This window comes from Rosa rugosa, chromosome 6 (assembly GCF_958449725.1).
Source record: "Rosa rugosa chromosome 6, drRosRugo1.1, whole genome shotgun sequence".
Classification (NCBI taxonomy): Eukaryota; Viridiplantae; Streptophyta; class Magnoliopsida; order Rosales; family Rosaceae; genus Rosa; species Rosa rugosa.
Genome location: NC_084825.1, coordinates 21862401 through 21888639, shown reverse-complemented (window position 1 = coordinate 21888639; position 26239 = coordinate 21862401). Strand labels below are relative to the sequence as shown.

General features: G+C 41.7%; 3 protein-coding genes across 9 annotated transcripts; 2 read left to right on the top strand and 1 right to left on the bottom strand.

Moving 5' to 3' along the window:
* Window positions 1-3738: 3738 nt before the first annotated feature.
* On the top strand, window positions 3739-19534 carry LOC133713530 (5-oxoprolinase 1). Of its 7 annotated transcripts, none has more exons than XR_009848070.1 (3): window positions 3739-3878; window positions 4576-8490; window positions 19384-19534. XR_009848070.1 is itself a non-coding variant. In XM_062139572.1 (2 exons), exon 2 carries the CDS (start codon window positions 4620-4622, stop codon window positions 8409-8411), a length of 3792 nt encoding a protein of 1263 aa, XP_061995556.1. In that variant the 5' UTR covers window positions 3739-3878; window positions 4576-4619; the 3' UTR covers window positions 8412-8737. The 7 variants fall into 7 exon arrangements, 2 of the variants coding, with proteins under 2 accessions (XP_061995556.1, XP_061995557.1); XR_009848069.1 differs by having other exon boundaries at window positions 19378-19534; XR_009848066.1 differs by lacking the exon at window positions 19384-19534 and adding an exon at window positions 8943-9395.
* A 100-nt stretch (window positions 19535-19634) lies between these two features.
* On the top strand, window positions 19635-21060 carry LOC133713531 (uncharacterized). The gene has a single exon (XM_062139574.1). The coding sequence runs from the start codon at window positions 20114-20116 to the stop codon at window positions 20666-20668; it is 555 nt and encodes a 184-aa protein (XP_061995558.1). The 5' UTR covers window positions 19635-20113; the 3' UTR covers window positions 20669-21060.
* A 286-nt stretch (window positions 21061-21346) lies between these two features.
* On the bottom strand, window positions 21347-23416 carry LOC133716385 (BTB/POZ domain-containing protein At5g17580-like). Its single transcript, XM_062143097.1, has 3 exons — window positions 23379-23416; window positions 23220-23286; window positions 21347-23066 (listed from the first exon to the last, which is right to left on the bottom strand). The coding sequence occupies exons 1-3, from the start codon at window positions 23414-23416 to the stop codon at window positions 21450-21452; spliced, it is 1722 nt and encodes a 573-aa protein (XP_061999081.1). The 3' UTR covers window positions 21347-21449.
* Between the last annotated feature and the right edge of the window lie 2823 nt (window positions 23417-26239).

Sequence of the window (26239 nt, the reverse complement as noted above, 5' to 3'; positions counted from 1 at the left end):
CTCACCGTCCGATTGAAATAGAACGATTGACAGCTAAGTGATGAGATCTCTGAGATGAGAGCTGTTAACCGTCCGATTGAAATCGGACGGTGAGTGACCAAATCATCCCTGGTCAGCTGATCGGACGGTGAGTGACCAAATCATCCCTGGTCAGCAGCTGACCAGGGGAACGCTGCTGCACAGGGCCAAGGCCCACTGCACCCACCAGTAAAAGAAGGCGCATTATTACACAAAAAACAAACAAATAATAAAATTGGGCCCAAAGCAAAGCCCAGACCCAACAACACTCAAACCCTAGCCAAACTCCAAGCTGCAGCCACCACGCCTCCACCACGTTTAAGTGACCCTAGCCACCACCACGAGTAGACATCAGACGACCATCCACCCCGCCATCGTCGCCAGCACGCCGACAAGAAGCACCACCTCCCCGCATGGATCTGAAGCACCCATACCAGATCAAAAAACTTCGATCCAAAATGCGCCCGTCGAAGCCCCACCTCATGCTGTCCTGCCAGTCGCCGCCGTCAATCAAGGGAACAGAACGCCGATAGAGCCTCCAAACAATCAGAAGATGCAGGCTCACCACATGCTTGCAAGCTTGTCAAGGTCCAAACCTTGCCGTCGCAGCACAGGCTGAGAAACAGCCATAAAAACGTCGCCGCTCGGCCGCACTCACCGTTCACCGACAAGGCCATAGCCTAGCGCGGCACGGGAGCTGCCGGACAAGAGCCTCCAAGCTTACCTAAGGAAACCTAGCCGCCCTCTCCTTGAGAGAGAGAGAGAGAGAGAGAGTGTGTGTGTACGTTATTGTATATTGTTGTTTAGATTTTATTATTTTTGTTCATATATATATTGTGAATTCGGTGACAAAGGATTGATCAGGGATAATCAATCCCCACGTGAAATAACATGTGCATCTTCCAATATTGAGGTTGTGCATTTTCTATTTAATCTAGCTCTATATACCCAGTTCTTGCTTGTATGATTCATTCTTGTGGTGATCAAGTCCCATGCCACTCTTATTCTTCGTCGATATCTTTCTTTTCTTTGCTCAAGAACAGATTGAGAGTAAAATACATGGCATTTTCAAGTAGGTACAGCACTTGGTAAGATTTCTTGTAGTAGAATCAAAGTAGCGGAGAATGAATAAACAAGATGAACTGAAGAAGAGCTGAAGAAGAAGAGTAGAACTCGATTGGTAATCGGCAATCGGACCTCAGAGTCTTAGACCTATGCCGCTATGCAGCTGCGAAAGTGCGAAGTAGGCCTCGGGCCTCAAACCTCACTCACCTCAGCCTTTGAGAAATGGAAACTAAACCATTAATGATTGCAGTTCACCTATAATTGGATACAATAAGACAACCAGGCAATTACCTTCGTTGGTGTTATTCGCAGGAGATGCGAACACAACCTAGAAATTGATCGATCCCACTTGTTTGTTGATTATTGGTTTCATCATTTTTATCAAACATTCTCTCCTACGTCGCCCTTTCAGTATTCATTCCTCCAACTCGCACGCTTCACATCAATCCGCCATACGATCGGTTTCCTGGATAAGGGTTTAGCCGGTAATCGATTCATAGCCGCTCGATCACAATCAAATGCTTCTCTCCTGTTTTTTTACATTTCACGTGCGCTGCAGGTGATGAACAGTGTCTGCACTGCACCGTTCAACGCTGCCAATAGAAATTTCGCTAACGCGATTGAGATATGAATATGCGAATAAATAATAGAGATTACATTTGGTTATACATAATAAATAATAGAGATTACACTTGGACGATGTGGATAAGGCAAATAAATAATAGAGATTATATTTGGTTAAAGATCAGCCGCCGTCTAAATGCCAAAAGAAAAAAAGAAAAAATTTCGAAAACATTGAATTATGAGTTGGGTCTTTGACCAAAAGCCCCAAAATAAGCCAAAATTATCCCACTTACCCCAGCAACACATTTTTATTCCTACTCACCCAATTTCAAATAAAATGTCAATTTTGCCCTTAAGATAATTAATAAACTACAAGCTGCCACTCTCATCTCTCTCTTCTCTGCGTCGTTCTCTCTCTCCTCTCTCTCGTCAGCGCCGTCGTCGACGTCGAAGCTCAATCCGAGGCCACCGGAATCCGTCTCTCTCTCTGACTCACGGTTTCAACTCAGACAGCGACTCCGACTCTGAGTTCGACGTGCAGCAGCGACTCCGACGCTGACAGCCGGGAACCGCTGACCTGGGTCTCTGGCAGTGCAGGTCTACAACCGGCAAAGAAGAAGAAAAGAAGGGAAAGCAGATCAGCAACAGAGGTCGAGCTCCGATTTGCTCCGATTTGGTGGTTTGCTCCGATTTGGTTCTTGTTTGATTTTAAGAACCAGATTTATGGGCCTATAAATTCCTTTTGATTTTCCACGAGTTTGATTCAATCCATATGCTCTAGTTTGAAGCTCAGATAATTGATTTTCGGGTAAGGTTGGGTGTTATAGTCTGATTGAGGTGTTTTGCCTGCATAATCATGTTTAGAACTTGAATTTTTTTCGTTATTGTATTGAAGGACAATTAGAATGTAGTATTAGTTTGATCCTTGGTGTATAGTTCAGGACTAAAACTTTTACTTGTGGAAAGATTTTCTTTGTTTTGTGGAAATTTTTTGTTCAGGAGATTATGATTCGTTATTTTGTTTCGTGGGCAAAGTTGAGACACCTGGTTCTTTGTGTGTGTGTGTTTTTATATAAATTGTCATATTCATTGTCTTTTTCATCTCTCTGCAGTCGTTTTACAAAGTTTTTAGAAGTTGGGCGTCAAAGAAGTTCATGACTGGATGGTATGAGTGTCTTTTCTTCTGCCTTTTATTTATCCCCAGGTCATGATGAATTCAAAGCTGCAATATATATTATTGGGGGCAATAGACGTTTTGAATTGATGTAATCTCCTTATTGTTTTTCTGTAATCAAAGTTTTATTTGTCTAAATTTAGGGAGATTAGTTCTCATTCTAACAACTGAAAGTCCTATTGCGGGGCAATAGACGTCTATTGGGAGGCAATACATGACTGATAGTCGTCTATTGGGGGGCAATACATGGCTGATAGTCGTCTATTGGGGGGCAATAGACGTTTTTAAATTGATATAATCTCTTCGTTTTTTTCTTTAAACAAAGTTTTATTGTCTAAATTTTAGGAGATTAGTTCATATTATGGCAACCGAAAGTTCTATTAGAGGATAATAGACGTCTATTGGGGGCAATAGACATCTATTAGGGGGCAATACATGGCTGATAGACGTCTATTGGGGGGCAATAGACGTCTATTGCCCCTCTATTAGGGGGCAATAGATGTCTATTGGGGGCAAAAAAACTTTCCGGTGAGATTTTCAACAAATTCCGGTGGACGGCAGCCGGTGACCGGATTCCGGCGACCGATGACCGAATTCCAGGGAAAGTTGGCCGGATTCCGGCGAAAGTTGACCGGATTCCGGTGGCCGGTGACGGGCTCCGGCGAAGTCTCCTATGGTTTCTCTCTCTTCCATTTTCTCTATCTCTCTCTCTAAGTAACAAAGGGGTGAGGGGTAAAATGGTATTAAAAAAAATTAAAAACAAAAAAAAAATCTTAATGGGGTATTAGGGAAGACTCCCTTAGAGTGTATTGGGTAAGAGAGAATTAAAAAAACTTAATGGGGTAAGTGGGAAAAAAATCCCTAGAAATGGGGTAAATGGACAAAACCCCTTATGAGTTTTGCCAAACCAGCACCACGTGTACACGTGTAGTGATGGACAAACTCTACAAACTCTAATCTGATTATATGACGCTAGCGAGCTCAATTGACTACACCGATCGATTTGCGGCATCTGCTATTTCTCCCAAGACAAGAACCACCCCACCACACCACACAGGTACCTTTCTTCATTTTTCTTTTCTCTATCTATCTCATTCTGGGTTTCTTTAGTTGATCAGCTTTTGATACTGGGTTCGTCTTGTTTATTCATTCCCTGCTGCTTTGATTCTGGGACTTTTTGCCAACTGTTGGTTTGAAAATTTGATTCATTTCGGATTTGATTATATCAGTCATACCATTGGAATCACCAAATATGAATCTGCTCCCTTAGAGTGCTGCTATTACTGTTTGGAGAAAAAAAAAAATGATGGGAGAATCATGGATAGTTAAGAATCAGGTTGGTTTTAGGTGATTAGAATCATTAGATATGACAGGATTGATTACCCAGTTAAAAAGTAAAAGGAAGCAGAATATTTTTCTCTTTCTTTTTCTTTCTTTTCCATGCCTTATGACACCAAACTGGAGTTGGAGTTCAATTAATGACTGTTTTTATTTATTGGGGTCCCTAATGGTGCCCTGCGACTTGTATTCAGTGCAAGTTAAGTTGATTCTAAACCCACAAAACAATCACAGTGAGGAGTCTAGTATATGGAGTTGCAGTGGAGGAACCAATCATTTATGATTTTTCTGTTATTTATTTATTTTTTTCCTAGGGAGGATGATTATGGTATGTCCATTCGAATCAATAATTTTGGTTCATTGCATGAGAAACTTATTTGTGGAATTGATTATTTCTTTTTTCGCTGATACTGCAGTTCCCGTATCAAGATCATCTCAACTATAAGCTCACACCATAGAAATGGCGAGTGCCAATGTCAACAAGCTCAGATTTTGCATTGACAGAGGGGGAACATTCACTGATGTTTATGCTCAGATCCCGGGTCAGCCTGATGGTCGTGTTCTGAAACTTTTATCGGTTGATCCATCAAACTATGATGATGCTCCAGTAGAAGGAATTCGGAGAATTCTTGAAGAATTTACGGGGGAGAAAATTTCCCGTCGTTCAAAGTTACCAACTGATAGGATAGAGTGGATAAGGATGGGTACAACTGTTGCTACAAATGCACTTTTGGAGAGGAAAGGGGAAAGCATTGCTCTTTGTGTGACTCGGGGTTTCCGGAACTTGCTGCAGATTGGTAACCAGGCTCGTCCAAATATTTTTGACCTCACTGTATCTAAACCTTCAAACCTTTATGAGGAGGTTATTGAGGTTGACGAGAGAGTTGAGCTCATTCATGATAGTGAAGATTCTGCTTCTGCATCATTAGTTAAAGGGGTTTCTGGTGAGATGGTTAAAGTTGTAAAGCCTCTTGATGTTGAAACATTAAGGCCATTACTCAAAGGTTTGTTGGAGAAGGGAATTAGCTGTTTGGCAGTTGTGTTAATGCACTCGTATACTTACCCACAACATGAAATAGCTGTTGAAAGGTTAGCAGCTAGTATGGGCTTTAAACATGTTTCCTTATCTTCAGCTTTGACACCTATGGTTCGAGCTGTTCCTCGGGGTCTAACAGCTAGTGTTGATGCATATTTGACGCCAGTAATCAAAAAGTACTTATCAGGGTTCATGTCTAAGTTCGATGAAGGGCTGGGTAAGGTTAATGTTTTGTTTATGCAATCTGATGGAGGACTTGCACCAGAAAGTCGATTTTCAGGGCACAAAGCTGTTTTGTCAGGTCCAGCTGGTGGGGTTGTGGGTTACTCTCAGACACTTTTTGGGCTTGAAACTGAGAAACCTCTTATTGGGTTTGACATGGGTGGCACGTCTACTGATGTGAGCCGTTATGCTGGGACTTATGAACAAGTTCTGGAAACTCAAATTGCTGGTGCCATCATACAAGCACCTCAACTCGACATAAATACTGTAGCTGCTGGTGGCGGATCAAAATTAAAGTTCCAATTTGGAGCTTTTCGGGTAGGACCAGAATCAGTGGGTGCACATCCAGGTCCAGTGTGTTACCGTAAAGGTGGTGAATTAGCAGTTACAGATGCAAACTTAGTCCTTGGATATGTTATTCCTGATTATTTCCCATCAATATTTGGCCCCAACGAAGATCAGCCTTTAGATATTGAGGAAACAAGAAAAGAATTTGAAAATCTTGCTGAGCAAATAAATTCCTATCGAAAGAGCCAGGATTCATCTGCAAAGGACATGACAGTGGAGGACATTGCACTGGGATTTGTGAATGTTGCCAATGAAACTATGTGCCGTCCGATAAGGCAATTAACTGAGATGAAGGGCCATGAAACAAAGAATCATGCACTTGCTTGCTTTGGAGGTGCTGGGCCTCAACATGCCTGTGCAATTGCTAGGTCGTTGGGCATGAAAGAAGTATTCATACACAGGTTTTGTGGAATCTTAAGTGCTTATGGGATGGGTTTGGCAGATGTTGTTGAAGAGGCACAGGAGCCATACTCTGCGGTTTACAGTCTGGATTCTGTCCAGGAGGCCTCTCACAGAGAAGCTGCTTTACTGAATCAAGTAAAGCAGAAGTTGCAAGAGCAAGGTTTTAGAGATGAAAACATGAAAACAGAGACATATTTGAATTTGAGATATGAAGGTACAGACACCTCAATCATGGTTAAGAAACGAAAAGACGGAGAATGTAAGTACGATCTGGACTTTGTGGAATTATTCCAGCAGGAGTACGGATTTAAATTACTGAATAGGAATATCCTATTAAGTGATGTTAGGGTTCGCGGGGTAGGAGTGACTAATATATTGAAGCCACGGGCTCTGGAATCTGCATCTTGTTCTCCTAAAGTTGAAGGTAACTACAAGGTTTATTTTGAGAATGGGTGGCAAGAAACACCTGTATACAAGCTTGAGAATCTGGGTTATGGGCATGTCATACAGGGTCCGGCAATAATTATGAATGGGAATAGTACTGTGATAGTGGAACCTAAGTGCAAAGCTATGATAACCAAATATGGTAACATTAAAATTGAAATTGAGTCTGCTTCAAGCACCCTGAAAGTAGCAGAAAAGGTTGCAAATGTTGTGCAGCTCTCAATCTTTAATCATAGATTTATGGGTATAGCCGAACAGATGGGAAGGACCCTACAGAGAACTTCTATATCAACTAACATCAAGGAACGGCTAGATTTCTCATGTGCCCTCTTTGGACCTGACGGGGGATTAGTTGCTAATGCTCCTCATGTCCCTGTGCATTTAGGAGCAATGTCTAGTACAGTTCGGTGGCAGCTCAACTATTGGGGTGAAAATTTGAATGAAGGAGATGTCTTGGTCACCAATCATCCTTGTGCCGGAGGTAGCCATCTTCCTGATATAACTGTTATTACACCTGTATTTGACAATGGAAAGCTGGTATTTTTTGTGGCAAGTAGAGGGCATCATGCAGAGATAGGAGGTATTACTCCTGGAAGCATGCCGCCATTTTCCAAGTCTATATGGGAAGAAGGGGCTGCTATAAAAGCATTTAAGCTTGTTGAAAAGGGGATTTTTCAAGAAGAAGGAATTACTAAACTTCTCTGCTTCCCCTCTTCTGATGACTTGGCACAAAAGATCCCAGGAACTCGCAGGCTTCAAGATAACTTATCAGATCTTCGGGCCCAAGTAGCTGCAAACCAGAGAGGAATTACTCTTATTAAAGAGCTTATTGAGCAGTATGGTTTGGAAATGGTTCAGGCTTACATGACCTATGTGCAGCTGAATGCAGAAGAAGCAGTGAGAGAAATGCTCAAGTCTGTCGCTGCTAGAGTTTTATCTCAGTCAACCAGGTCTGGAGAGAAGAGTTCTGTCACTATTGAAGAAGAGGATTACATGGATGATGGATCCATTATTCATCTGAAGCTTACAATTGATTCTGTTAAAGGTGAAGCAAATTTTGATTTTAGTGGAACCAGTCCTGAAGTATATGGGAATTGGAATGCTCCAGAAGCCGTAACAGCTGCAGCAGTTATATACTGTCTTCGCTGCTTGGTGGATGTTGATATACCTCTGAATCAAGGTTGTTTGGCTCCTGTGAAAATCTATATTCCACCTGGCTCATTCCTCTCTCCAAGTGATAAGGCTGCTGTGGTGGGTGGTAACGTTCTCACTTCTCAGAGAATTACTGATGTTGTACTCACTGCATTTCAGGCTTGTGCTTGTTCACAGGGTTGTATGAATAATCTCACTTTTGGGGATGACACATTTGGTTATTATGAAACGATTGGAGGTGGGAGTGGAGCTGGTCCATCCTGGGATGGGACCAGTGGAGTCCAGTGTCATATGACCAATACCCGAATGACTGATCCAGAAATATTTGAACAGAGATATCCAGTTCTTTTGCATCAGTTTGCCCTCAGAGCGAACAGTGGAGGAGTTGGATATCATAGAGGTGGTAATGGGCTTGTGAGGGAGATAGAGTTCAAGCGCCCGGTCGTTGTGAGCATTCTTTCAGAGAGGCGTGTTCATGCTCCGAGAGGGTTGAAAGGAGGGGAGGATGGGTCTCGCGGAGCTAACTACCTAATCACAAAAGATAAAAGAAGGATTTACCTGGGTGGTAAGAACACAGTTGAGGTGCAGTCGGGGGAAATTCTTCAGATTTTAACTCCTGGTGGTGGTGGATGGGGCTCTCCTCTTTAATTCTTACAGTGATGGTATTTGATGCCAAGTTTTCTTTGACTTTTATGACGTGCTTCTGTTTCGCATGTCTCTTTCTCTGGTAAGAATTTCAAATTTCTGTTCTGGAGTTGTTATTTTGATTACAAATGAAATCTGTTGTTTTATTTTAATTGTCTTATCAACATTATTTCTAGCAATCTAGCCTCTAGGTTTTGCTAAGAGACATGCTAGAAGCAAACCCAGATTCATATGCTTCTTATTTGAACAGAAAATCTACCAAATTTGTTTCTGATCAAGTGCATATTCCTTTAATGATCAATATCAGTAGAAATGCGTGTAGTATCCTCGGTTAGTTCTTTGCAAATTTAAATTTGGTTCACTTTGGAGGTCCATTTATGCTATTTAATGAAATTTCCTAGCCACTTTACATATTATCCTATACAAGGTCAATTATCACTTCAAGAATGATGTCTTTAATGAGTAGGCCTGTTTTCTTGGCCTACTCTATGTCAACCTAGGACTTCAACATAATGCAGAGAGAAATTTGGCCAGGGTTAAGTGTGAGATACATTTTCCAAGCATTGTCGACAATGGCTAAGGATTGGCTTCACTGACTGAGGGCATTTATTTCGACCGTTCTCCTTCAGGGTAGCAGGGGCTTCTCTAATGTTTGTCGCATTTAGTTGTATGAGAAATTCAACAAAGAAGCCCCCAAAGTTTAAACTGTATTTGTCCTAAAAATAAGGATTCAGATGGAGTAACCAAAGTTGTGTAAAAGAAGGAAAATGAATCATATAATTATCGATAGATTCTTGTGTAATGAGACTATAAATGCCCAAGTCAGAGCTTGCTTATTTCGTTCTTACTTTGTATTCTGTACTTCAAAGAAGAAGAGAAAAGGAAGTGGGGACTTTCGATTCAATTACAGGATATGTATTGATAGTTCCCGACGGCCCCTGAACTGGACGAGTCTATTTGCTCAGAAATTAGAGTACTGTTTAAGGAAAAAGAGATTCGAGAGAAATTGTAAAGAGAATTGTGTGTATTATTATTGAGAATAGGGGCCCTATATATAGGGATTACAAAGTACTAGTTCTAATAATACAAGGAATACCAATCCGTGTAGGATTGGGAAATCTAGAACATTCTCTCCTATTCCTATTCCTAGTTTGATAAGGCACACTAAACTTGATTTTCCTTCAACACTCCCCCTTGTGCCGCTCAAACTTGGTGGTGACGCTTCATCCGTTGCCTCGTTAAAAACCTTGCCAGGTAACAAAAACCCTGTGGGATAAAAATAACCCTGGTCGAAGGACAAAAAGAGCATAACACGTCCTTCACTCTTCGAGATCGAACATGTAGACATCATAACTCCCCCTGATGTCGATATCTCCCCCTGATTGCTACAATCGTGGGAGTTCGGATAACTTTCTCAATCCGATGCTCTTCACATGTTTCTCGAAAGTGGATTTAGGTAACGACTTAGTGAATAAGTCCGCTACATTATCCTCTGATCGGATTTGATTCACTTCAATCTTTAGAAGTGATTGTTGTTGCTGATTATAAAAGAACTTAGGCGATATATGCTTGGTGTTGTCGCCCTTGATGAAACCTAACTTCATTTGTTCAATACAAGCTGCATTATCCTCATAAATGCATGTAGGTTCATCCGTGGTAGACTTCAAACCACAACTTCCTTGTATATATCTAATTATAGACCTTAGCCATATACATTCACGTACAGCTTCATGTAGAGCAATAATCTCTGCATGATTTGAGGAAGTAGCAACAAGGGTCTGCTTTGTAGACCTCCAAGATATCGCAGTGCTTCCCATGGTAAAGACATAACCTGTTTGGGAGCGACCTTTGTGAGGGTCAGAGAGGTACCCTGCATCAGCAAAACCCACCAAAACATCATTGTCGTTTTGATGGAGGGGGATAGGGTGAGGCCGGCCACCCTTGATGGTGGTGGCGGCGTTGGCGGCAACATGGCCGGCCACTATGTTATGGTGGACGGCGGCTCCATGCCTAATGGGGTCCGATCCCATTCTTCCGTCATTCCTCTTCTCTCTGTGGGGATAAAATAGGCCCATATCAATCGTACCTCTTAGGTATCGAAAGATGGTCTTTACACCAATCCACTGGCGGCGTGTTGGCGCAGAGCTATGTCGAGCTAACAAGTTCACTGCGAATGAGATATCTGGTCTTGTGCATTGAGCTAAGTACAATAATGCGCCTATTGCACTTAAATAGGGCACTTCGGCCTCTAACGGTTCTTCGTCCTCATCCCTTGGACGAAACGGATCTTTTCCGGGCTCAAGACTACGGCCGATCATGGGAGTACTCACAGGCTTTGCTTTATCTTCATTAAAGCGCCTCAGGATTCTCTGAGTATATGCAGACTGATGGATCAAAATCCCATCACTACGGTGCTCGAGTTCTAAACCGAGACAAAACCGTGTTTTCCCAAGATCTTTCATCTCAAATTCGGATTTCAAGTATTTAGCAGTTTCCTTCAACTCATCTAGAGTTCCAATTAGGTTCATGTCAACGACATAAACTGCTACGATTGCAAATCCGGAACTTGTTCTTTTAATGAACACGCATGGGCATATTTCATTGTTAATATATCCCTTCCCAATCAAGTAGTCACTTAGACGGTTATACCACATCCGCCCGGATTGTTTTAATCCATATAGTGAGCGTTTTAACCTTATTGAAAACGCGCTCCGTGGTTTAGAGCCACTTGATTTGGGTAATTGAAGTCCGTCTGGAACCTTCATATATATCTCTGAATCTAGATCCCCATAGAGATATACTGTAACCACATCCATAAGCTGCATGTCAAGTTTTTCGGAAACTACCAAACTGACAAGGTAGCGGAACGTTATAACGTTCATTACGGGAGAATATGTCTCCTCGTAGTCGATTCCAGGGCGTTGTGAGAAACCTTGCGCCACGAGACGGGCTTAATATCTAACCACCTCGTTTTTCTCATTACGCTTTCTAACAAAGACCCATTTGTGGCCAACAGGTTTTACATCTGGGGGTGTCTGCGTTACAGGCCCAAATACCTGTCTCTTTGTTAGTGAATCCAATTCAACCTGGATCGCATCTTTCCATTTAGGCCAATCTGCTCTTCGTTGACATTCTTCAACAGAGCGAGGTTCGATATCATCATATTCTATAATTCCTTTTGCAATATGATATGCAAATGCATCATCAATCGCCATAGAATTTCTATCCATCATCTCATGTACACTAGTGTAATTTATGGAGATCTCTCTATTCTCTGGAGTTGGTTCTGACATTGGAGCGTCCCCCAATGATGTCTCTTGGACATAACCGTAATCCGGAATATTCTCATGAGATGGATTATTTACATCGATGATTAATGGATTATTTTGTGCCAAACTCGCTTTCTTTCTTGGGCGAGAATCCATCGAACCTATAGGCCTCCCGCGCTTCCTGGCAGGAGCCATGGGCCTAGCCACAACGTCACCATCACTGTGAGTGGGGACGTTGGCGCCATGCTCATGCATTCTTGAGTTGGCGTCATGTCCTCTACTTTTAGGGACATCAATCCTTGCAGGCACGTTTGCAGCAGGTATGTGTGATCTCGTCACTTTAGCGATATCAGAAAATGCATCAGGCATCGATTCTGCTACGTTCTGAAGATCGAGAATTCTCCGCACTTCAATTTCGGACTGTGCGGTTCGGGGATCAAGATGAGACAGAGTGGGGACAGACCACGACAATTCCTGTCGTTCCTGTTGAACATTGATGTTCTTATCTCCCCCTAACGACGGGAAGACTGTCTCATCGAAGTGACAATCCGCAAATCTAGCGGTAAAGAGATCGCCTGTCAAGGGTTCTATGTAGCGGATAATCGTTGGAGAATCATATCCAACATAAATGCCTAATCGTCTTTGAGGACCCATTTTGGTGCGCTGTGGTGGCGCAATTGGCACATAAACTGCACACCCAAATATGCGTAAGTGTGAGACATTAGGCCCATACCCAGTAACCATCTGGGACGCAGAGAAGGGTTGAGTGGCAGTGGGCCTCAGACGAATAAGCACAGCTGCATGCAATATTGCATAGCCCCAAGCAGAAATAGGGAGATTGGTGCGCATTACCAATGCCCTAGCGACCATTTGTAGTCGTTTAATGGCGGCTTCTGCGAGACCATTTTGAGTGTGAACATGAGGAACAGGATGTTCAACATCAATCCCAATGGACATGCAATAATCATCAAAAGTCTTTGATGTAAACTCTCCAGCATTGTCTAATCTTATAGACTTAATAGGATGATCAGGGTGGTGAGCCCTTAACTTAATTATTTGTGCGAGGAGTTTAGCAAATGCAGCGTTCCTTGTGGACAATAGCATGACATGTGACCAGCGTGTCGATGCATCAACCAATACCATAAAATATCGAAATGGTCCGCATGATGGTTGAATAGGTCCACAAATATCACCTTGGATTCTTTGCAAGAATGGTATATTTTCTTTGGTGTCCTTTGCATAGGATGGTCTCGATCCTAACTTTGCTAAAGAGCAGGCTTTGCAGAACGAATAATGGGCTTTAGAAATAACCAATGAGGATTTTGGTTGAGCCATGAAGTCACAATTGACTTTAGGAGTAGAAATTGGAGTCAGGGGAGCAGAGGTGGCGTCAAAGCCACCCTTGAGCCGCAGGGGGATGGCGGCGCCGGCTAGTGGTGGCCGGACATGGAGGTGGAAGGCGCCGTGAGGCGCAGGTGCTCCTCCTTGATCCAAATTTCGAGTTTTACTTCCTTTCGTTCGGAAAAAGGGATGTCCGTGTGAAGTTTTTAATATACGGATCATCATGTCACGACCTGGGTGTCCCAAACGGTCGTGCCAAAGCCTATATGTGTCGGAATCCCATAAATCATCTCTCATGACATGGTTGGATTCAATGACTCGAATAGTGGTTGCATACAACCCACTAGAGCGACACATAAGTTTCTCTAAGACTCGTTTATGTCCGTAGTCATTAGAGGTGATGCAAAGGAACTCTTGTCCATTCTCACAATGTGTTTCCACATGAAAACCATTGGCTCTTATATCTTTAAAACTCAATAGGGTTCTTCCTGCCCTAGGAGCGTAAAGAGCTTCGGTGACATTTAAAATTGTGCCATTTGGCAGCATAAATTGGGCTGGACCTCTACCATGAATCAATTGAGATGATCCAGCCATCGTAGTCACGGAAGATCGAGATGGCGTCATCCATAGAAATAGTTGCCTATTTCGAAGGATGGTATGTGTAGTTGCACTATCCACGAGGCATTCTAGCTCTCCGGGAAACATACTGAAAAATAATAAAGTTCGAAATTAAAATATGTCCAAGACATTGAATTTAAAATAAATCGATACTTTATTAATAATAGCCAATGATTACATCAAAGTTTCGTGACCAAAATCTAATCCAACATAAGAATCAAATCGTAGACAAATCGTAGTCACTCTATCCGTTTGGTAACTCCAATCAAATAGGACCAGGGAAGTAGAGAAAGATGTCGGTGGAGCAAAGCTCTCTTAAGTACCACTAATCTTAATTACTTTCCTAGACATCATATTTAATTAGATGCGCCACATAAGATAGAATTAATACCAAATGTCTTTTATTGACTAAGGCATATTGCCATTACATAATTCTTGGAAATAAAAATAAGGACTAAACTAATCAAAATCTGCAGCATCCTTGTGCAATTCTTTGTCAGATTTGAAGTCCGCTATGGTGAGATTGACGTTGGCATCATCACCATCTTCTTCTTCTTCTTCGGCAAGATTGGCTTCATGCTCTCTAAAGTCTCTATATGCCTTGTAATGCGCAGCTAATTGTTTGCTTGCATTGCATTGCTTGAACCAATGCTCACTTGATCCACATCGATGACACATGTCATTGTGATTTCCTCCCCTTAATTGAGGTGCATTATTTGCACTTGGGTGGCGTCCCCTAGTGGGGTTGGCGCCATTCCCACGGCCTTGGGCGGCTCCTCCACGTCCTGGAGCCCCACGGCCTCCTCTCCCACGTTGCCATGTATTGCCACGTGTTCGTCCTTCATTCTGACGATTACCTTCCTTTGTAGGGCGGTTATATGGACCAAAACGTCCGTTGTGTCCCTTATTTTTAGGGTTCCGCTCCTTGCGCCCTCCTTTGGGTGCATGATTATAATTCGCCTCTTGAACGCTCTTAGTTCCTATTGGCCTTGAATTATAATTCCTCACGAGGATATTATCATGTTTTTCAGCTACAGACATGATATTAATTAGCTGATGAAACCTCGTGATCCGTCCAGTATTGAATTCAGTTCGATATTGCTTTGATAGCAAAATAGCTGAGACGGGGAAGGTGGAGAGAGTTTTCTCAATTAGTTCTTGCTCTGTGACAGGTTGTCCACAGAACCCCAACATGGTTTTGAGGCGTAGAACTTCTGAATTATATTCAGCTACAGACTTGAAGTCGGCGAATCGTAGATTGCCCCATCGAACTTTCAAGTCGGGGAGGAGGGTATCCTGAATATTACCAAAACGCTCTTCTAGCGCAACTCATAATTCCCTAGCATCCTTGATTGCCATGTACTCCAATCGGAGTGATTTATCCATGTGGCGTCTCATCAAGATGAGAGCGGTGGCATTATTTGTAGCCGTACGCTCAAATATGAGGTCGGGATTTGGTGCTTGAATTACGGGTAGGATCCCTTTTGAAGTGAGGTGGTTCTCAACATCCGTGACCCAACTATGATATTCCGAGCCAGTTGAGTCAAGTATAGGAAAGTCAAGCTTTGGCTTCGACATCCTGAAATAAGAAGAAGAAATATATTAGTTTCGGAGTTTAAAACTTCCACGACAACTAATAATAAGATTTCCGATCTATGCTACCAAGAAATCGATTTCCAAGAATAATTGGATTAGACCGAAACAATGATGTTTATATGGTCAAAATTCGATGCTTACGGACGCTCTTAGTCCGAAGTCTTACGAACGCTCTTAGTTCGTTAATTGCGTGAATCCCCACGATTCCGCTTTTCAATGATCGAACCCACGTTATAAGAAAGGTGGGATGTAGAAGAAGGGAGGTTGCAAGTCCCCGAAGAAAAAGAAGGAGGAATTTAAATTCGGAAAGCGGGAACTTTAATTATAAAAACTTACTTGGTTAATTGAAGCTTGAAACCTTGATTCTTGAAATCTTGAACTCTTGGGTGCTTGGATGGCTCGGTGTTGATGGTAGCCGAGGACTTTAGTTGCTGCCGAATATTGCAGGAGGGTAGATTGAAGGCTGCTGCAGAAAGTTGCAGAAAACTGGGGGTTTCGATGGCTGCAGGTGCAGCTGGAATGCGGAGGCTGCAGGGGCAGCAGGTGTAATACCCCGAAAAATCCAAATTAAATTCCGTGGATTTTTTAGAAATGATTTCACGATAGTGGGAGCGAGTACGAGTCTCGGAGAAGTTGTGGAATTAGTTTGAACGATTAATTTTCGAAATCGAACGTTATTTAGGGGCTCGTGGAAATTGACTTTTTATACATACGGAATTTGGGAAAACTTCCTGCATGAAAGTTGTAGGGCTCGTCGATACGATCTCGTGCATATGTGGAACACAATATTCGGAGTTCGTATGAATAAGTTATGAATATTTGAAATTTGGGAATTTTCTATAAATAGGAAAAATTTCTGATTTTTTTCATTAAGGACGAAAAAATCTAATTTTTGCTAAACAGTCCCCGAAACCCTCCGTTCTCTCTCCTCTCCCACGCGGCCGAACCGCTCGACCCGACCCGGCCGAACGGCCCTCCTCCGGCGTCCTCCAGCCCCGGACCCGGACACCACCGTGATCGCCGCTCCACGCCCAGACGCCCTCCGGTGTGGTCTTGGCCCGCCGCTGCCCCGAAAGCTGGATCGAAGACACCCAGACGAGCGAAACCGACCCGGCCGGAAAACGTCGACGCCGGCGTTGCACGGGCCGATCCTTCCCATTTTCGTGATCTCCTCTTCCCCCTGATCATCCCCATGTAAGTCTTTCATCACGATTTTGAGTGTAGACCGCTAGATCAAGGTTTGACTTTTTGAACGCCTCTGATTCAATCTAGGATCCGATCGTGCGGCCGAGATTAATCCAACTTCAACGCTTGATCTAGGACGATCTAGGCCGAACCAGGCTTAGCTCCAGGTATGAAAGTTGATCACCCTTTCATTTTGAAGAAGTTTGTAGTTGACGACTTTTGCATCAGAGGTGGTTGACCTTCGTTGACCGCCGCGTTGACCACCGTCTGACCTCCGCTTGTGGCGGCGGGTCGGACCTTATTTTGAGTTTATATTATCTGGACGATGATCTACGCATCCATACGAGCGTTTTGATATATTACAAGGTTATTTTAGAAAATGTGGATAAATAATGGATTTACGTTTTGACGTTACTATTTAACGTTTTTACGGTTTATCTTCGGTTTACGATCTGCGAAGATCTGACCATCGGTTTTACTTCAAATTATAACATGTTGATCGTATGACTGTCCCGATGACTTTGTGTGGTCATGGGCGAAGATCCGACCGTTGGATCTTCGTATAAATGCAAAACAGTGATTAGGGAGGCGATTCGTGAGAATCCGTCCGTCGGATTTTTGTATAAATTTGTGAAGATGTTAGTAAGGACGATTCAGGAAGATCCGACCGTTGGATCTTCGTGATGATTTTTGGAGGGTGATCCTAAAGGCGATCCGTGAGGATCCGACCGTTGGATCATCATTTAATTTCGATCCGACCGTTGGATTGTCGTTTAAGTATGTTTTTGAGTTATTGGCTAAAATAAGGTCATGTGTGATTAGGTGATTGACGGTCTCCCTTGGGTGAACGATTTCGGTGTGTATTGTGTTAAATTGAAGACGCAGCGGGAATATCGAGGTGAGTAAATCGCACATGGTTCATTCACGAACCGAAATTCGGTGATTTTATTTAATTGAGAAATTGTGGAAATTGTTTTATGAAAATAAATATTTGTTTTAAATTATATGGACTTGATCGACTACGGTCCATAGGTAAGTAAAATGTATTTAAACTATAAAAATGAATTTCTAGATTTTATTGCATGTGAACTATAGTTGGTATTAGTGGTCACTCTTGTGTGGGTGACTACGTATATATATATTTACGTGGAATATATATTGGATGGTGTAATTTACTGAGTTATATTTTGAGCATTACCCTTTGGAATATGTGATTTATCTTAGATGTTGTGTTGTCTATGATAATGGGTAATTGAGTAAAGTGCGATAGTTGAGTCGTTGAGATGAATTAAATGAGGAGTCGAGTGAATTGAGGAAAGCAGTCATTCGTAAGGTGAACCTTGGCCCAGGTGACACTTTACGATACAGTTAGAGCTCTAGTCTGTCTGCTGTCATACTGCTTGGGGGATAAACGAGTTATCATATGCCCTTGGGTATGACATGACATACTGAATGGGGTGATTAATATAATTAATCATAAGCCTGTAAGTATGATATACTGAATGGGGTGATTAATCTAATTAATCATAAGCCTGTAAGTATAATATACTGCATGGGATGATTTATATAAATAAATCATAAGCCTGTGAGTATATATTGAGTAAACAGTTGTTTGTTTTTGAGTAGTCATGTTGAGATGTGAGTTGATTGATGCTTGAAGTGACGTTGTACACTTCAATTATTATGCAAAGAAAATACTTGAGTTGAATTTATGCTTGAGTTAATTTGGTTACTTTAAATCGTGCAATCCTTTCATTTACTCATACGAGCTGTCAAAAGCTTACCGGGTTTGTGTTGTTGCAATCCCGGTACACTATTCAAATTGTGTAGCGGGTAATCCTACAGGTCAGGAAAATCAGGACGGTGATCGTGCGGGTTAGAGAATTTGTTTTAGTTTTACAGCAATTGTAATTGTGAGGTGAGTTATGCTCATTTGAGCCTTACAATATAATTTGGTGAGAGTGTGCTGTAATAAACAAATTTGAGATTTGGTTTATGTAATATCGAGCGATGTGAGGTGTGGTTGTTTTGAGAAAAAAATTCAGGTTGTATTTATGTGAGTTGTATTAATTCATGTTTCGGATTTGGATTTGTTATTCAAAATCCGGGGCGTGACAGCAGGTTACGTGGGCAGCAGGGACTGCAGTGGCTGCGGCTGTGGCTGTAGGTGTGCGTGGAAGGGCTGCAGAGCTTGCGGCAAGAAGGCTGCAATCTTCGGCTAGCACGGGCTAGGAGACTTTGGCAGATTTTGGAGTTTTTGGGTTTTTGGTTTTTGCTTTGTGGTTAGAACTCGTGCTGATAACGTGTTTAAGGAAAAAGAGATTCGAGAGAAATTGTAAAGAGAATTGTGTGTATTATTATTGAGAATAGGGGCCCTATATATAGGGATTACAAAGTACTAGTTCTAATAATACAAGGAATACCAATCCGTGTAGGATTGGGAAATCTAGAACATTCTCTCCTATTCCTATTCCTAGTTTGATAAGGCACACTAAACTTGATTTTCCTTCAACAAGTACTGGTAATGTTAAGTTCTTGTATCTTCTTCAAGGACATGAAAAGGCCAAAAGAATTACGTCTTTGTTTCCACCGGTAATTTTTTGCTCCATGTCAGATATATTCTTGTCATTCCGAAAAGCTGTGTATTTATACTGACCGATGGTTCTGCATTTTGGATTCATTGAACTATGTCACTGTAAACTCAGTGGTTATGCTGAGAAATAGCTGCAACCATGAACCCCGGAATTGGCAAATAAGTATGTGTCAATGCTAGGTTTTATATACTTTGTAGCTTAGCTACTCTGTTTGTATATTATGTTCCAATGGAGTTTGCATTTTATTGGTGTCTTGTTATGATTAAATGTATTATCTGTGTGCCGTTACATTTCAAATTTAATTTAATTTTGTGCGATGTCATTTCTTCATTCATCAATTTTTTTCTGCTTGAACAACCATACTAGTTGCAGTTGGATGTGGCGATTTCCAGGATGCTGTTGAAGAATAAATTACAAAATGGGAAGTGTAAGGTTTGACTCACTGACTAGTCGTTTTTGCATATTGTTGTTATGTAATTAAGAAAGAAAACCTTAATAAAAGACTCAGAAACTGTAAATCCCCTAGAGCATTCTTGTACTAAAAACGAAAATTGAAAATTTCAAAACGCTCTAGATTTCGGGAGATTGGAGTTTATCATGAAAATTAGTTAAGAGAATCCGTCACAAAATTAAGTGTCCAAATTAGATGAGATGAAAGAGCTTAGATATTCCGAAGATGAAGAGTCAAAGATGACGAGACGAGAGCTATGAGTTGGACATACGTATACATTACGCGTACCGTATAACATTAACCGTATCATTGATGACTAGATACATCATCATTGCCTAAGCCATTTATATCATAGGGTACGTGCCTTTCTCTCTACATGAATTAAACTCGTTGATCAGTTATAAACAGAGCATTTGCAGTTAGAAACCGGCCGGCCCCGCTTTCACCGCACTAGCTGTTTTGAAACCTTCCACCAATTCCAACCACCACTTTCTTCAATTCCGGCAACAACAACTCTTACAACGAAACACAAACAAATCCAAACCCAGAGACATCAACAAACCCAGAACCCCAAGAAGAAAAGAAGAAAGGAAAAATTGAAAGAGCTATACCTAGCTCTCCCATCTCCATTCGACATAGATTTCACCTTCAATGGAGCAAAGAAAAAGAGATGCTAGAGTCTCTATCATTTCTGCTCTCTTCTTCACCTGCATTGTGGCTGGAGGAGTCTTTCTTTTCCTTTACATGCTTCTCCCTGGTGCACAAGCCAAGCCATGGTATCCCATTGTAGGTTTGATACTTGTAGCCGTTCCATGGCTTTTCTGGATCCTGACATGCGCCTACCGGTGCTTCAAACCGGGAGATAGCAGCACACAAATCGATGGCAGTGGCCGGTATGTCAAGGCAGGAGGAGGAGGCAGCAGCCGTACAGCCACCACGCCCCCAACCACGAGTGGTGCACCAACAATTGCCAATGCATCATCAGCTGCAGGGTCCCCTGTGAATTCCCCCGGCGGTGATCAGCGCCACGTGCAGTTTGCCGGGGTTGTTGCCATGGGAAGTGATGAAGGAAATGGAGGCCAGACCCAAAAGGGACCTGGGGCAGCTGCTGCACAATATCATACCATAGATTTGGACAATCATAGTGGGACAAATGGTTCAGTTGGTTCTACAGAAAGTGAAAGGCCATTGAGATTAACGGTTTGATTTTGATAATTGTATCGACATTAATTGTCGAGTGGTGGTGATTAATGATTGATTTGTATATATCTGTCAAGGAGGACTAGTTTTAATGGGGTGTGATCAAATGGAATCCTCATTGCAAGAGGATTAAACGGCATCAATGCAAGGCAAGAATCATATGCTACTTTTTCTTGCCAAAAGAAGCAAAAGCTCGAGAGAGAGATCGAGAGAGTGAACGATTGGTTATATAGATGGGAGATGATTAATTGGGAAGTCTCTGGCGTGACTGTCAAGGATGACCGCAGAAAAGGTGATGAGATGAAATGATACGAGGTAAATTGCAACAATATGATATTTGTGTATACTAGCATGAGACGATTAGATCGAAGTGGAACTAAGTAAAGAATATTATAGATTGCTCTGTTGTATATTGTGATATGGTTTTCTCAAGCTTCTTAGCGAAATACTCAAATTCATGACTCATCTTTCCAACGTACATTGAGTTTTATCTTTCAATAACATGATCGATATAAGCTAGTTCTTTTTTAAACCCTAAGCTTTATATATACGTACAGTTCAGATTAAGCTTTACTTGCATCACTTTTTTTACCTATTTCTATGGAGCTTCTTTACTTGGTGCAGTTAAAATATACAGAGATAGCAACTACATAGCTATCACTTTGATGCTGAATCATTCAAATAATTAGTATTATTCCATCCTGAAGATTGAAACATAAATAAATAAGTAATTAGGCTATTTGCAAAACAAATAGTAGATGGAAGAGATGGAAGAAGAGCCTACATGTCACAGTCCACGTTTTGGTTTCAGAGGCAACTTTTTCTTCTTCAATTGGCAGTTAGAATCATGAGTGTTGCTGATGCAACCAAACTTTCTCTTCATTTCTCCCCACAAGCTAGGTTTTTCCTTCCTCACCACAAGGCTAGAGCTATTCTCAATCTCTTTTCTCATCATACTGCACTCTCTCTCAAGCAGCATCACCTTTTTGCTCATTTTCTCCACCTCAGATCTCATTTTCCCCTCACACAAATCCACCCTTGGTGCATTCACCTCGTCTGCTTCTTCTTTTATTAATTTCTCATCCAAACTCTGCACCTCCTTCGTGATCGTGTCTCTAAGCTGCAATTGCCCTGCAAACAACACCTGTACCACCATCCTTAATGGCATGCATTCGTTTTTGGCTGCATGATCACAAGCTTGGGGGGACATCTTTTGGAAATCCAATACCTGACACACTTCTTCTCGCTCGGATTCTGTCAAGTGCCTGTGCTTATCTAAGTATATAGCAACAGCCCTGTATGTTCCATCCGAGTTTGTTTTTACTCCCATGGATGCTGAAACCAACATCTCTGCTAATCCGACAAATGTAGATATCTTCAAGTCTATGTCACTAGCAACTTCAGCTAAGAATTCTTCAATGAGATCTGCCACTGCTATTAGACCAGTTATGTCAGTTACATTTGACGAAGAGTAATTAGCATAGAAAACCTTCACAATCCTTCTCACACATTGAATATCATATTGCACTACTTTAGAATATCCGTGAGATGGTATTAAGAGGTCTTTGACTGTTGCCTGGTCAAGTTGTTTTCCAATTCTGATCTCAATCCCATTTCTGCAGTCAGAGGTAACTTCCAAATAAATAGCAACTCGAAGCATTTGAAACAACAACGTGCATGGAAGGAGTCCTATTTCATCAGGCAAAAGCCTCTCAACTGCTTCAAGGATGTCCTTTTGGTACTTTTTCTTGAGTGCTTCCTCTCCACTGCTAGAGAAAACCCATTTCTTTGTGTAGTTACAAAGAGATGCAGCCACATATTCTGATGGAACTCCATGCTTATTCATTGCATGCATGAGGAGCTCATAAAGCTGGAGGGACAATGTTGTTAGATCCTCTGGTTTCCAATTGAGATCGAAGAGCCTTCTCCTTGCATTCGGCTTATAACCTTCATAATCCTCGTCACTATCATCAGCATTTGCAGTAGAATTCTTGATTGGTTCGCCCAGAAGTTGGGGACTAGCTTTTGCCTTTCTAATGATAGAGTCCAAACATTCATGTACTAATCCAAGCTTCCAGGATTGTTGAAATACCTTTTCTGTGGATTGGAAAGCCTTAATAGTTTCAGACCAGCTAGGGAGGATTCTTTGTTGAAAATATGAAATAGCTTTGTGTAATAAATTATCTTTGCTGTGGTTTTCAGTCATGTCCAAGTAGTCAGCAACGCAAATGAGCTGTACAACATTCTGACTGCAAATTTGAATTTCAAAGCCATGATAGAATCTCGCAACAAGCTCAAGAATGTCCGCAGTAGCAGGGACACTTTGGAGGAAGTTAGCAAGATCTTCCTGCGGATTCTCTTTGAGTGTAGCAGCAAATTTGGCTGATTTTGCAGCCAGAAGCTCCTGCACAATAGATGGTTATAAACAGGAAATGTTATTGCCAAAGAGAAAAACAAAAATAATGAGCTGCATTCTTTTAGAGAAAACAAGATCATAATGTAGATAATGAAATTGTAGTAAGATTAGGAATATAGGAGTTTCAGAATAGTTTCTTACTTTGTCCATAGTGAATGACTGACCACCAAGTACATTTACTTGCATATCCGATGTAGACTTGAGCAACCTAAATAGAGTCAGATCATAGGAATGAAATAGCTACTATTGTTTAAAGAAAATTCACTTCAGATAAACTCGAGAAGGAGGAGGTTGTTTTACCATAATGATGATGTATCTTTGCTTCGTCTCTTCTCCATCTTTTTGTTATTCCTTTCTACCTGAGTTGTTTTACGACTAGGGAAGTTCCTGCTGATGTAGACCTGCAGCTGAAATGAGCCTCTAGTTTGTCTTCGTCTTTGTAATTGAACTCTGAATTTTCCTCCGAGGACCAACCATTAGCGAGTAATACTGTATATGATCAGATTAGACTATTGTTTCCCTAGACAATCAGCCTGCAGGGCACACCAGGAAACGAGGCTATAGTGTTGCATATCAATATAGTGGTATTTACACATATGTAGCATTGGTAACACACACACACACACACAACAGTTTCTATGCATAATGTAATTATCTTGACCGTAATTAAGGGATGAAATTGTACCATATATGAGGTGAGTGGATCACACAGTGCACAAGGTACAGAAATAAGAATTAACAGAGGCCGGTTTGGCTTGAGGATCAGATAAACAAGTTTTGGATACCTACTATATGGAAAAATCTACCAATTAAGAAACTATATGCAACTGAATCAACTAATCTGATTGCTGCTATGAGCGATTGACGCTAGCGCTAGCACTGCAAATTTGAATTCAACAAATTTGCTAGCACTACTATATAGACTGCGAATAAAAACTTCGATGTGAATGTTACAGCCAATCAGATTAGTGCTAGCACTACTCGAATTCAACAAAAGGAGAGCTAGCAAGTCTTTAGAACATGGATTGCTTGTGCAATCAAGCTTGCAGTTAAATTGGTATCAAACTTTTTTTCGATTACAACATCGTTATCAAACTCGGCCTATCTTAACCCTAACCCTTTCTAGGCTAACCGCAAGGCTCGCATATAGGCAGATTTGATGCAGCAGGCACAGTGTATCAGTCATATGTGAGCTCAACATCAAAGGATTCACGAGTATGCGAAAACATTCATATTCAACAAGATCAAAAAACAAATAAAACAGAAAAACTTTGAACAATTTGAATCAGATAAGAAAATAGAATTAACACATTGGTCATTACCTTCATTAGGCACAGATGGAAGCTAAAAGGAATAAAATCACGATCATGGATATTCAAAACTGCATATAGCTCGCTCCAATGAGTGAAAGTTTAATAAGAAGATGGGGAGACTTACTGGGAAAGAGAAAGTAACGAAGTTTGAGCTTCTTCTGGTGGTTTCTGTTTGATTCTTCAGTCAATGACTTGTTGAAAAAATGCAACGTTCAAAAACACAGATTTTCTCCTAAACATATGGGTTCTGTTAATATTTGAATAACGATTTTTGATAATTAGTTACAGAAACCTCGATTTGTGCGAGACTCAATTGCTTGATACTTCCACACTGACCTGACCCAATACAATGCGGATCGATCAAGGTGGTTATTTTGATCCCTTACCCTTTCTAGGCTAACCGCAAGGCTCACATGTAGCCCAATTCGGTTCCCAGTGAATGGCAGTAACATTCACAGCAAAGGGAAAATTTGTTGGTTTTGTGAAAATATTAGTGTGGAATTAACCTTTATTGTAATTTTGTAATTAATACGCTAATATTCCAGGAATGATGGGAAATTGGGGAATGCACATTATCCAAAATATCTTCCTAACTTTCCTAAGCTATGCACCATCGAAGTTTTTATTCGCAGTCTATATGTGGTGTATAAACTAATAAGCCACATTGCATGAAATTTTTAAGTAATCGCAAAAAAATTGGCATACTGATTGACGAACTAATAGCAATGATAACATATGAACACACGTTCGTGGACAAATTTTCGCTCCTGCAGAAATAAAAATAAAATGGATCATACTTCTACCGATAAATTATTTATTTGTAAAAACCTCTAATAATCAAATAAAATAAAATGGGACAAACTTTTGATGACGAATTATTCATTTAGGGCAAAAATATTGATAAAAATTAACAAAATTCCCCTCTTGCTGTGAATGATAATGATGTGACTTTTTGAAATAGAAGTTGAATTCATTAGATCAACAGCAAAAAGGCTGAAGTCTACCAAAACTTACATAAGAAGTCCGGCAAGAAAATCCGGAGTACCTATCTAAGCTAAAGCAAACCTTTAAAGATCACTGGGACGCTCACATTTAAGCGAGCCTATACAAGAATGAAAAAACCTCGCCTCCTACGGAAAGAAATCATTCAACTAGCCCTCACTTGCCAGTCACGCAATTGTGGTACAAACAAGAAACTAGAAACGTCATAGAAGACTCATAAAAGTTAATCCACCCTCAAACAGGCTCATACCCTAATACAATTAGGGCCCAGCTTGCCTTGATCTGAGACCAAGCCCGGAGGCCCAAGCCCAAATCAAACCTTGCCTAGCAAGAATAGGCCCCTGCCCCATCAGCCCAAGGTTGAGCCCAGGCCCAGAAACCCAGGCCCAAACCCGAGCCAACGAGGGAGGAGCATCCCTACTCACTGTTCCTTTGTCGCCACCGCCGATCTGTTCGGCGACGCACCATACCTCTGGCGGTCGGCTTCTCCATCCGTGCCTCACCATCGCGGCAAACACCACCAAAAGCTCCGCCTGCTACCCTGCAATGGATCCCTCAACAGCGATCGGAAAGCTGTCCACTGTTCGAGCCCCGACCGCTCAGCCAAACACGATTAGATCGCCGCCCCTACAAGCACGATCCGCCGCAACACAACCTCAACCGCAGTAGCCGAGAGCCGCCTCGCGAAGAGCCTCCGGCCTCAACCTGTTTTCCGTCAAGCACTCCACTCAAACAGCGACGCCACCGAACAAGAAGACCCCGCCCTCGTCGTCGCCGTCCCTGCAGCCTGGTCAGGGGACCCCTAGATCGCCGCTGCCACTACACGAAACCCTAGGTGGGTTTCGC